At 41.2% G+C, this 13,168-nt stretch overlaps 1 protein-coding gene across 1 annotated transcript; it reads left to right on the top strand.

Annotated features, from left to right (window-relative positions):
* On the top strand, positions 6,895–7,509 carry LOC109217727. Its single transcript, XM_019381994.1, has 2 exons — positions 6,895–7,124; positions 7,269–7,509. The coding sequence occupies exons 1-2, from the start codon at positions 6,895–6,897 to the stop codon at positions 7,507–7,509; spliced, it is 471 nt and encodes a 156-aa protein (XP_019237539.1).

Below are 13,168 nucleotides of genomic sequence, written 5' to 3'. Positions count from 1 at the left end.
TTTGAAGCCCTACTCTGCATCTCAAGTCAATCTTTAAGAACACCCTTGCACCCTGAAGCTAATCAAATCAATGCGTGGCAGTGCATACTTGTTCTTTATGGTAACCCTATTCAACTGCCTATAGTCAATACACATTCTCATATAACCATCTTTCTTCTTCACAATAATATTGGTGCACCCCATGGTAAAACACTCAGCCTGATGAAATCCTTATCAAGCAATTCTTGTAGCTATTTCTTCAATTCCTTCTACTTAGTTAGAGCCATATGATATGGGTTGAGTTCTCGACACAAGATCAATACCAAAATCAATATCCCTATCATGTGGCATGCCCGGTAAGTCTGTAAAAAATACAACTGGAACTCCCTCACTACTGGATCTAACTCAATAATAGGAGCATCAACACTAACATCTCTCATGAAGGCCAGATACACAAAACATCCTTTCCAACCATCCGTTAAGCCTTCAGAAAAGAAATCACTCTACTAGGAGTATGACCAAGTGAACCCCTCCATTTTAACATCAGCAACCCCGGCATAGCCAACGTCACGGTTTTAGTATGACAATCAAGAATAGCATGGTATGGAGATAACCAATTCATATCCAAATAACCTCAAAATCAATCATATCGAGCAACAAAATATCCACCCTAGTCTCATAGCCCCCAATGATAACCACACAAGAACGATATATACGATTTAGCACAATAGAATCACTAACAAGTCTAGAACCATGGGCATGAAAATCAAGGAAACCGTGGGGCATATCCAAGTAATGAGTAAAGTATGATGACACATAAGATTAAGTAAACCAGGGTCAAGTAACACCGAGACATCCATGTGGCACACTATAACAATAACTATGATCATGGCATTTGAAGCAACTACCTCTAGCCAAGCTGGAAATGCATAGCAACGGGCTTGTCCCCCACCTAACTGACCTCACCCTCTAAGGTGGCCTTGGATAGACTGAGATCCACCCCTTGATGACTGTGCAAGTGGTGTAGCTGCTGGCACTAAAACCATGTGCCTGCACTCAACATAACCCATTATTTGGTGAGCCTGCCAACTTTATGACTAACGCTGATAACCTGAATATCAACCTGTAGAACCTTGAGCAGATGAGGCATAGTATGAACTTTGTGCTGACATAGCACTGAAAGATAACTAGCCTGGGTGAGCGCTGTATGAATCATGGCTGACTGCAGAACCATGATGAATCTGCTGAACTAACTGAGCGGTCCTGAAACGACGACCTCTACCATAATGTCCATGGCCTCTAGATGAGGCACTACCAAAACCACCTAAACCACGGGCCCTCTTGGAATCCTGGTCCTCTCTCTTGCCTGCGAATACGCTCCAAGTGCCTGGCAATCTCAACAACAAAATGAAAAGCAGTATCAGACTTGGCCTTCCGGACTATTCCATACCAAATACTAAAGTTGAGGACCTCATTGAACCTCCTAACCCTCTCCCTCTCAGTAGGGATAACACTGTGTGACAAGCCAGCTCTGTAAACCTCATTTTATATGTGTCACGGTTATACCCTCTTGACATAGATGCTCAAACTCACTACGCAACTCATCTCTGCGTGTCTATGGAGTAAACTTCTCTACGAAGAGAATTGAGAACTGATGCCATGTAAGTGGAGTTTTACCGGCTGGCCAGCTGAACTCATGGGTTTGCTACCACCTGTAGGTTGGCCTTGTAAAATCAACTCCATTTGAGTCAAAATAGATCTAAAGTGCATGGAATTCGCTGACAGTGATCAAGAAAACCATGTGCATCCTCAGTAGGCTCTCCTCCGAAATGAGGAGGATGAAGTATCTGAAACCTCTCTAGCCTCTTCTTCTTCTCAGCACTCAAGGATGGTCGAATCACAGGCTGAACCTCCAGTATAATATTAACTTGAGCCAAGTGCTCTGATGTGCGGGCGGCGAGAGTCTGGGCTCCTCTCCTGGACTTTGAGGTGGCTGGTGCAACTAGTATCATACTCGCCAGAGCCAAACTCGAATACACATATAGGATCTAAGCCAAAGTCTCCAGAAGAGTAGGAATAGCAATAGGTACCTCCGGAGCCTAAGTTGGTCCCACAGGCTAAAAATAATCTAGAACCTTCTCAACAGGAGCAACCAATCGCTGCATAGTCGATGCTGTAACAGGGGTGGCACATGCCCCTACTCGGTCTCTACCTCAGCATTGGCTTCTCGCAGATCTAATAGGGGGCACTGGTATTTACTCAGCAGATTCAGCAGAATGTGTCCTCACCATCTGTGATAGAATAGAAGAGCAAAGATTCAAACTTCAGCATAACAAAATCTGCATGATAGAGAATGAAAGAAAGAGAAGTTTTCCTAATAATCCGGTAGCCTCTCGAAGATAAATACAAACGACTCCTTACCGATCCGCAAGACTCTACTAAACTTCCTCATGACCCATAGAACCTATGAACCTAGGGCTCTGATACAAACTTGTCATGACCCTAAACAACCACCGATCATGATGGCGCCTAACTCACTTACTGGGCAAGCCAATCATAAAAGTAATAATAAATCATGATAACAAATTATAGGATAATAAAAACTGAGAGTCAAATAACCATAAATAAGATTGCATCAATACATATATCCCCCAGAATTGGTAATACAGAGTTATGAGCTCTATATCAGGAGTACAAGTATGATAATATAAAATATTGTCTAAGCAACAACAGTAAGGAAGATAGAAAGAGATGCTAGGGATTGAAAACGAGAAACAAATCTACCTCATCTCAATAGCACATCAGCAAATAACCAACACAGCTCTCTGCTAGGTCTCACACCTCGATCTACACAATTAGGTACAGAGCGTAGTATGAGTACAACCGACCTCATGTACTCGGTAAGTTTTATGACTAACCTCGGAGAGGTAGTAGCATGAATCATCAATGATACTCACGTCATAAATTTTTACATCTCATGAATACGTACGAATATGCAGTAACAATACCAGAATCTACATATGAATGCAGATACAACCAATGATGCATATAGTGAAGATATGCTCTAGCTTTGCAACGGAATAACAACCCATTATATAGAGAGGATATGCATAAATACGCATGTTAAGTCACACAGAGAAAGATATATAGAGAAGATATGTACATATGTATTGTGTATCAACTCATCAACAGAGGCAACATATAGAGAAGATATGCCAAAATAGGCATGTATACAAGTCCAAAGCTAGCATATAGAGGAGATACGTAGTAAAAATCATGTATGCATCCAAGGAATTTGCATATAGAGAAGATACACAAAAACCCAACACTAATTAATTTTCCACAACTGTGTGTATGCCATCAAGGAGAAAGAGAGGATGACCCTAGAGGTATGGATCCTTATCCATACGCTGCCGGACAACTCATGTGCCATAATCATAATATTTGCACGGACAACTAACGTGCCATAGTCAACCCAACCCGCTCGGAAAACTCACGTGTCGTTAAACCAGTCCAAACACAACAAGCGTATACAAGAATACTTGTATACAGTCAATGGATATCGAATCACATACTTCTGGACTGATAAAATAGCATACTAAAGTGCATGCATGTACAAAGTGTAGAAATACAAGTCAGATTAGGTGATTATGCCACACGATAATGAGTATCATGTTGAAATAGGAAAGCAAGCCTACGCATGATCTCTAGCATGATCCGCGAGGGTACATATTTATACAAACATAATAAGCATGATAGTAAGGATCGAAATATCTAAACAAAGCATAATATAGCTTAATAACTACCTCGATCATGGATAAATTTGGTGCACGCATATGGGCTCGGCTCCTCATATGTGCGACACCCCTAACACGTAGCCAACAACAATAACTCAAGCAACTAGTCCCTTACCCAAGGCTAGGCAATATACTTACCTCAAATGAGCCGAATCAATACATTAAAAATATCTTTCCTCTCAAATCGACTCCGAACGGCTCAGATCTAGTCAAATAACACACCACGGTATCAAATAATGCTAGAGGAAGCAATAATAAAGTATAAAAGGCTCAATCTTTAATATCCGACCAAACATACAAATCTCGACTACTCATTCCAATATGAGTCCAAATCTCGACTATTCAAATTCCAAATATTCACTCTCCAAAATCTTCCAAATCTCGACTATTCAAATTCCAAATATTCACTCTCCAAAATCTAGCACAAAAACCCTAATTTTTCTCCTTTAAATCCATATCCTAAGAGCACAAAACAATTTAGAATCAAGATCTAAGTTGAATATCAAGTAGAGATTACTTACCTTCTAAAGTATAATGAATTTTTCCACAAAAATCACCTCTAGCCGAGCTTCTAATCTCTAAATAATGAAAAATGAGCTAAACCCTCGAATTATAAATCTGCCCAGCGATTTTCGCATCTATCGACACATATATCGCTTATGTGACACCGCTTTTGCGGTCAAATTCTCGCATCTGTGAGTTCACTTAATCTCCCGACCACTCGCACCTGTGAAGATTCACTTTGCTTCTGCGATCCCACAGGTGCGGCAAAGATTCCACTACTGCAAAAATACCCAAAGCCTGCCTGCTTGCCTGCGCTCCTGCACACAATTCCTCCGCATCTGCAGACTCGTGATGCAAAAGCTTCGCAGCTATGGACCTTCCAATTCTAGCCATCCCTCACATCTGCAGTCACCAGTCTGCTTCTGCGGATTCGCACCTGCACATAATACTTCGTAGGTGCGACACACCAGCACCAAAAGTGCCAACCAACATCAAATTGATTTGAAACTTATCCAAAATACATCTGAGTCCTCCAGGACCCCATTATATCATGCCAACAAGTATATAAACAACAAACGAACTCGCTCATAAGCTCAAATCATCAAAATTATATCTGTAACCAAGAATCGAACCCCAAAACACATAATGCATTCCTTCAAGTTCAGGAACTTCAAACATTCACAACCAAGTGTCAGATTCAACCCTAACTAACTTGGAATGAAACCAAACATTGCATACAAGTGCCAAATGACAACACACCTATTCTAATCCCCAAGATAATAATCCATATCCGATATCATCAAAGTCAACTCTCGATCAAACCTACAAACTTTCCAAAACTCCAAATTTCCAACTTTTGACAATTAGGTCCGAAACATCCTAGGAACCTCCAAATCAAAATTCAAACGTACTCCTAAGTCCAAAATCACCATACAAATCTATTGGAACCATTAGACTATAAATCTGAGGTCGTTTACAACAAAGTCAACACTTAGTCAACTTGTACAACTTAAGCTTACAAAAATGAGACTAAGTGTCCAAATTCACTCCGAAACCTTTACGAAGCCAAATTAACCATCCCCGACAAGTCACAAAAGATCAAACAAGCATAGGAAAAATATCAAATAGGGGACTGGGGCTCAAATCACAGAGCGACCGATCGGATCATTATATAGATTGATTCAGCACAAAATTTAAGAAAAAAATTAATATTCTTTAAAATTTATGTTTTTAAGAATGTTATAATATTTATGCAGCTATAATATTTAAGAAAACTAATGGCCATGGCATAAAATTCGCGTCGCTATAAAACTTTCTTATTAAGTGTAAAGTTGATTCTTTTCAAATATATAAATGTGTTACTCTTCTTTGAATGAACTAATAAAAAAATAGTCACATACACTGAAACAGAAGAATTACATATTACTACCTAAGTCCATGTTATCTATTTTTCAAAGTTTTTTCACATAATTTAAGAAAAACTGTTAATAGACTAAATTATAAGAGTAGTTGTCTAAATTAGTATATATTCTCTATACGAAAGGCAGAAAATTTCTTCTTTCAAAGCATCTTGACTCTCTCTCTCTCTCTCACTCGTGGTAACAAAATCAACCCCGCCTCCTTTGCCTTGACCCACCACCGGCGGCCTACAACCACTTTCCCTCATCTCTTACGCAACCACAGCGGCACGCCGGAAAACCTAGGTAAGTGCCTCCTTCTTGTTTCTATATTCTCTTCTCTCTTCCCACCCCTCCTCTCATATGTTCCTTCTCTCATGTGTCCTTTTTCTTCCCTCTATATCCATTCTCTCCCTCTTCCCATCTTAAAGTTCGCAGGAAACCCTCAACTCCGCGGTTCTTCTATTTCTTATTTGCCTCTTTCTTTTATTCTCTCCTCTAACCTCCCTACGATTCTTGTAGTTGTGTCCCCAAGTGTCCTAGGTTCCAAAGCTATTGGAAGCAGCGCATGAGGCACATGCACCGACAAAGGTTAGCAGCTAAAAAAGCACGTCGAAGTGAGCGCAAGGCCGAAAATTGACCTAGGAAGGTGTCCAGCAGTGATACAACGTTCAAGTCCATAATTAGGTTCTATCCTTTCGGAATTGGTACTTCAGTCCGCTGAATTTCCTTCTATCTTATTTCTTGCAAAGTGCATACATTGCCATAGTTTCCTTCAGTACTGGTTGGCTTATTTGTAGGGCAGATTAGTCTCTTTTACTTTCTTGTACTTATTGATTCTTGTCTTCTATAACTTTTCCCTATGGCTCTTTCTAGCTTAGTCTAATTAGTGCTTTAGAAGAATATTACTTGCTTATTTTTTCTTATCTTGGCCTTTAATTAGTGCATTAAGCTCTAGGAGTTATTCTTTCCTTTTGTCTATTGGCTTATACTTTGGTAGGGTTTGCTTTATATTCCTATAGTGGCAATGGTGAACAATGGTAGAATAAGGTCATGTCCTCAGGTGGGGCGGGGGTTGGGGGCGAGGGGAATAAGGGTGCTTCTAAGTTGAGAATAGGGTCTAAAACATAGGGACATTAACGGGGAAGTCTAATGAGTTAGCTAAGATTCTCTTGAAGAGGAAGACCAATATAGCTTGTGTCCAGGAGACTAGGTGGATGGATACTATTGCTCAGGATGTAGATGGGTTTAAACTATGGTACTCAGGAGGCGGAAGTAGCAGGTATGGGGTAGATACTTTGGTTGATAGGGAACTTAGGGAGCTAGTGGTAGATGTGAGACGGGTGAACGATAGACTAATGTGTATTAAGCAAGTTGTTGGAGGGTGGAATGTTCATGTTATTAGTGCTTATGCACCTCAAGTGGGCTTGGATGAGGAGGTTAAAAGGTAATTCTGGGAGGATTTGGATGAGGTTGTATGAGGTATTCCACACTCTGACAAGCTATTCATAGGTGGATATCTCAATGGCCATATTGGGGCGTCTGTTGGAGGTTACGACTTAGTGCACGACATCTCCGGTTTTGGTGATAGAAACAAAGGAGGTACCTCACTTTTGGATTTCGCTAAAGCATTTGCTTTGGTTATAGCTAACTCGTGTTTCCACAAAAGGGAGGAGCATTTGGTCACCTTTCATAGTATGGTAGCCAAGACCCAGATTGACTATCTGCTCCTCATAAAATGCGATATAGGTTTATGCTCAGATTACAAGGTTATCCCGAGCGAGAACATAGTGGCCCAACATAGGCACTTGGTTATGGATTTCGGAGATTAAGAGGAGGAGGAGCAAGAGAGCCATGTGTGTCCAACCAAAGATCAAGTGGGGAGCCTTGACTACGGAGATCGCCTTACAATTAGGGGAGAAGTTGCAAATTGTAGGCTCCTGTAGGAATACTGGGGAGGCGAGTAATATGTGGACCTCGACAGCGAATTGCATCCGGGAAGCTGCTAGAGTGGTGTTAGGGGTCTCGAAGGGCTACCCTAATGGACATAAAGGGGACTGGTGGTGAAATAGATAAGTTCAAGAAAAGTGGAAACCAATAAAGTAGCGTAAGCTAGTAGAGAGAAGGGACGAGGAGGAGATGTATAGGAAGCAGGCGAAATTAGCCGTTACAGAGGCTAAGAATGCAGCGTTTGGAAGGTTGTATGAAGAACTGGTGGCCAAAGGCGGGGACAAGAAGCTATACAGGATGGCCAAAGTGAGAGAGAAGAAGTCCCGTGACCTAGACCAAGTGAGGTGCACCAAAGACAAGGATGGAAATGTATTGGGGGATGATGCATGCATTAGATGTAGATGGCAGACGTACTTCCATGAACTCTTGAACGATGAGGGGGTCATGGATATCATGCGCAGGGACTTGGAGTTCTCTGAGAATCGTTGTGATTTTGGGTATTGTAGGCGAATCAAGGTTGAAGAGGTTGTAGGGGCTATGCGCAAGATGTACAGGGGTAGAGCAATCGGGCCAGACGAAATATCTATAGAATTTTGGAAGACCGCAGACAAACAAGGATTGGAGTGGCTTACTAGGTTGTTCAATGTCATTTTTCAGACGATGAAGATGCATGATGAATGGAGGGGGAGTACGATGATTTTGGTGTACAAAAATAAGGGGGATGTCCAAAATTGCAACAACTATAGGGGCATCAAGCTGCTAAGTCACACCATGAAAGTTTGGGAGATGGTGGTGGAAGTTAGGGTGAGAAGTAGTATGTCTATTTCCAAGAATCAGTTTGGATTCATGCCAGGGAGATCGACTACTGAAGCTATTCACCTTATTAGGAGACTAGTGGAGCGATATAGGGATATAAAGAAGGACTTGCACATGGTGTTTATTGATATGGAGAAAGCTTATGACAAAGTCCCGAGGGAGGTTCTTCGGAGGTATATGGGGATTAGAGGTGTGCTCGTAGCTTATACTAGGGTGATTCAGGATATGTATGATAGCGTTAAGACCCGGGTTAGGACAGTGGGAGGCAACTTGGAACACTTCCCTGTCGGGATGGGCTTGCATCAGGGATTCACGCTTAACCCATTCTTATTTGCCTTGGTGATGGATGTTCTGACGCGGCACATTCAAGAGGAGGTGCCATGGTTCATGCTATTTATAGATGATATAGTACTATTTGACAAGACACGGGGTGGTGTTAATGCGAGGCTGGAGGTTTGGAGACAAACGCTGGAGTCAAAAGGTATCAAGATGAGCAGGACTAAAACAGAGTACTTGGAATGCAAGTTTAGCGACGCAACCAATGATGTGGATGGGGAAGTGAGGCTGGATTCACAAGTCATCCCTAAGAAGGGGAGTTTCAAGTACCTGGGATCTATTATTCAAGCTAATGTTGAGATAGACGAGGATTTCACACATCGTAATAGAGCAAGATAGATGAAATGGAGGCTCGCTTCGGGGTTCTTGTGTGATAAGAAGGTGCCACCAAGACTTAAGGGTAAGTTCTACAGAGTGGTGGTTAGACCTACTATGTTATATGGGACGGAGTGTTGGCCTGTCAAAAACATCCATGTCCAGAAGATAAAAGTAGTGGAAATGAGGATGTTGAGATGGATGTGTGGGTATACCCGATTGGATAGGATAAGAAATGTTGATATTCGGGAAAAGGTGGGAGTGACACCTGTAGAAGACAAGATGAGGGAAGCTAGATTGAGATGGTACGGGCATGTGAAGAGGAGGTGCATAAATGCCCCAGTGAGGAGGTGTGAGAGGTTGGCAATGGAGGAGGGAGGGGCTGAGAAGAGGTAGAGGGAGGCCTAAGAAGTATTGCGGAGAGGTGATTAGGCATGACATGGCGCTACTTTAACTTACTAAGGACATGACCCTTTATAGAAAGGTATGGAGGTTGAGAATTAGGGTAGAAAGGTAGTAGTTAAACGGGCGTGTATTATAAGCGTTACTCTCGTACTTTCATTTTCTCGTATCCGTATATTTCTTTTACTATATGTCGTTACTTTCGCTCCGGCTATTATATCACCTTTGCTTGATATGGTTACTACTTGTTATTTCTGATTCCTTTTAGTTTTTCTTGAGTCGGGGGTCTATCAGAAAGAGTCTCTCTACCTTCGTAAGGTAGGGGTAAGGTCTGCGTACACATTATCTCCCCAGACCCCGCTTTGTGGGATTTCACTGAGTTTTTTGTAAAATTGGAATAAATATAATAAATACTTTTTTATTCTTAAATCATCAAATATTTTAGAACAAATTTCAGTTTATCAAAAGGATGAATAATTATAGATTAGCTGGTATGAAACTTCGTGAGTTACTCGAACAAACATTTATCACAAACTTCTTCGAGGAGATCTCGGAGAAGACTACTATATCATTAAATTCAAGAGAAAGGAAATATGGATAAAGCTATAAAACAAGGACCTTGGTTCATCAATGGGCATTTTCTCTCCATTACAAGATGGAAACCAAATTTTGTTGCTACCAAAGAGAAAGTAACAAATTCGGCAGTATGGGTTAGGCTCCCTCAATTGCCCATAAAATTTTCCCATCGTAAAATTCTGGAAAAAATTGGTAATGCAATCGGCCGTCCACTAAAAATAGACGTTTGTACATCAACCACCTTGAGGGGTCGTTATGCAAGACTATGTGTGGAGCTTCCATTGGAAATCCCAGTCCAACCCTTTCTTTATGTTGGCCACCACAAACAAGTAATCCATTATGAAGGAGAAAATTTCCTTTGTAAAAAGTGTGGACGACTGGGTCACATAGCAAAACAATGTACTTATATTTCCCATAATATCAACGATAATGAGGAACCAAAATTGGAGAATTAAACAACAACAAAGGCAGAGAAAAATCAAGAAGAATGGCAAACGGTGTCTTTTACTAAAGGAAGGCAACAAGGTGCAAGAGGGAATAAAAAACACATCAATACAAATCCGATCAAAAACTCCAATGGTCCAGGTATCTCAGTCAAATTGTTCAATGCCAACGCTGGTAAGTACTTAGATACACAGTTCTTGCAGTATAAATCCAAAGATTATACAAATGCTAGTCCTTCACTAGGTAATAACAACCCAAAAACTGTGGCCATTATGGTTGAAGAAAAATCAAACTTGACAACAAATAACAACTTCTCCCTTCTGTGTGAGGAGCCAATGGTTTTGGAAGAAACCACCAAGGGGGGAAAAATTCTAAAAGAAAATACCAACAATTCCCATGCAGTTGAACAGATGTCCTCCTCTAACAAGGACATTGACATGTTGGAAACCACTCTAATAATACTATTAATCAAATTAAGAATGTTGCCATGCAAAATAACACTCAAACTGACAACATTACCCCTGCTAAAAAACGTAATGAAAAGGAAAAAAACAGCCTTACTAATAGGCAAATTGGTAAAAAGACCTCGATTACCCAAAATCTCAACCAAAATCTTTCTTTAAGATCTGATAATCTCTCCTCCCCTAAGCATGCCATCCAAATGGCAAATGTAAAAGATAGTAATGGACAAATGTCCTCCAACCTTGAGCACGCAAAGGATATGGAAGATCGGCCTATAAAACTCAACATTGGGGACTCAAACGCCATGCAAGAGGCAGCCCCAATCAGTACTCTATCAACCAATCCCTCCCATATATTCAATAGCCCCTCCCCCACGCCAAATCTAGACTCTTTAAGTACCCCAAACCCTATCCATAATGCCCAGAATTCCATCATCTTTGAGAAGGAGACGCAAACTCCTTCAAATCCTATGCCAACACAAAATTCTCTCCATGGAAAAACTTCCACCTCCACCCGCACAACCAGAGAACCCGCAAATAATATACGTCCAACCTCCACAAGCACAGGAATACGAACCTGTGTCATGGATGGAGATGGGCCTGATGGGCCATGCATGCTCGTTCAGTGTCCAGATAAATGGTCAGGATTCGATTATCATTCTCCACAACACTCAGTACCTCGCCCAACTGGTGACAGAAGGCATGAGGTTGGCCATGAACAATTATCTCAATCAAGCTTGGCTCAACAATATCCTTCAACCTCTAGCACCCTCAGTGAATCCCCAGCTAGTGCACGCAATGAGGAACCAATGGAATTTACCACCACACTTCGACCCAATATACCCATAGAATGCCCTCCTGGACTTGCCTTTCTTCATGCCAGAGACTTTAACCCAGTTGAGTCCCATATTTCTGCCATGGGAACAACCTCAGCTAGCCCAGGAGCCACCAGTTCCACCACTTCACCAACAACCTCCATCTCCACCTCACAACCAAGTGCAAGTACCAGAACCAGTAGAGGCAAAAATGGAGGAGGAGGAGGAACCCCTCAATCTACTCTTAGAAAGAGTCCTAGAAATCTCAAGTCTCGACGGAGTAAAAGTGTTTCTCTTTACGGAGAGGCAAGAGAAGAGGCATGTGCTCAGTTGCCCACTAGCATTATACAAATGCTCGATGGACATAAGACCACATCAGGATCCAACAGTGGGCAATAGAGCCATTTCTTAGTTCTATCCTTGAGAAGGAACCCAGTCCTAGGGGTAGTGAGAGAGAATGGGGATCCGGCAAACCCGAATCTTAATATCTCAATGAATCGACCTACAAACATCAATATTTGGAACATAAGGGGAGGGAACAATGATAATTTCAGGAGAAATTTTAGAGAGATGGTAGATACCCATAGGCCTTGCATGGTGGCACTGCTAGAAACTAGAATGGGAAACCGCATGGAGTTGCTTGATGACTTTGGATTCACAGAGCTGATAGAAGTGCCAGCGGAAGGCCAAGCAGGAGGTATAGTAGTGTTGTACAACCATGAAATTGTGACTCTTCACAACTTTGTTCGAAGGGACCAAGAAATTCATGCAACGATTGAGGTAACTCCTATACGTAAATATTGGCTTTTTAGTGCTATTTATGCAAGTACTAATATGCTCGGTAGGAATATGATGTGGGATAATCTTGAAACTATTAGCAACAATTATAATGGGCCATGGTTGTTAGGGGGAGATTTTAATGATGTTTTAGGCTCAATTGAGAAATTTGGTGGAAGATATATAAATAACAATAGGGCTAATTATCTTTGGTCAAAAATCAATAATCTCAACTTAATAGACTTAGGTTTTAAATGTTGTAAATATACTTGGTCCAACCATAGGCATAAAATAAGGGTCTCATTATGGAAAGGCTTGATAAAATATTAGGAAATGAGGAGTGGATTAATCTCTTTCCAAAGAGTTCTATTATCCACCTTCCTAAGACCCACTCGGACCATAACCCTATCCTATTAGAATTAATCCTTAAGAATAATTCCTTCCACAAGAAACCCTTTAGACTTGAGACCTTCTGGTGCAAGCATCCAGAATTTAAACCCTTAGTTCAAACCAATTGGGCTAATACTGACTATTTTAGGTCTAGCCAAAATTTCATAGAAAAAGTCAAGGTTTGGAAACAAAAAACCTTTGGTGGTATA

This window comes from Nicotiana attenuata, chromosome 2 (genome assembly GCF_001879085.1).
Source record: "Nicotiana attenuata strain UT chromosome 2, NIATTr2, whole genome shotgun sequence".
NCBI classification, from domain to species: Eukaryota; Viridiplantae; Streptophyta; class Magnoliopsida; order Solanales; family Solanaceae; genus Nicotiana; species Nicotiana attenuata.
Note: the sequence above shows the minus strand (reverse complement) of the source record. Positions and strands in the feature narration are given on the sequence as shown.

What these genes read in the sequence shown, in the direction of transcription:
- LOC109217727 (XM_019381994.1), top strand. Translation starts at nt 6,895, where the DNA reads ATGGATACTATTGCTCAGGATGTAGATGGGTTTAAACTATGGTACTCA. An exon ending in TTGGATGAGGAGGTTAAAAG is followed by an intron (nt 7,125 to 7,268) that starts GTAATTCTGGGA and finishes TTTTGGTGATAG; the next exon opens with AAACAAAGGAGGTACCTCAC.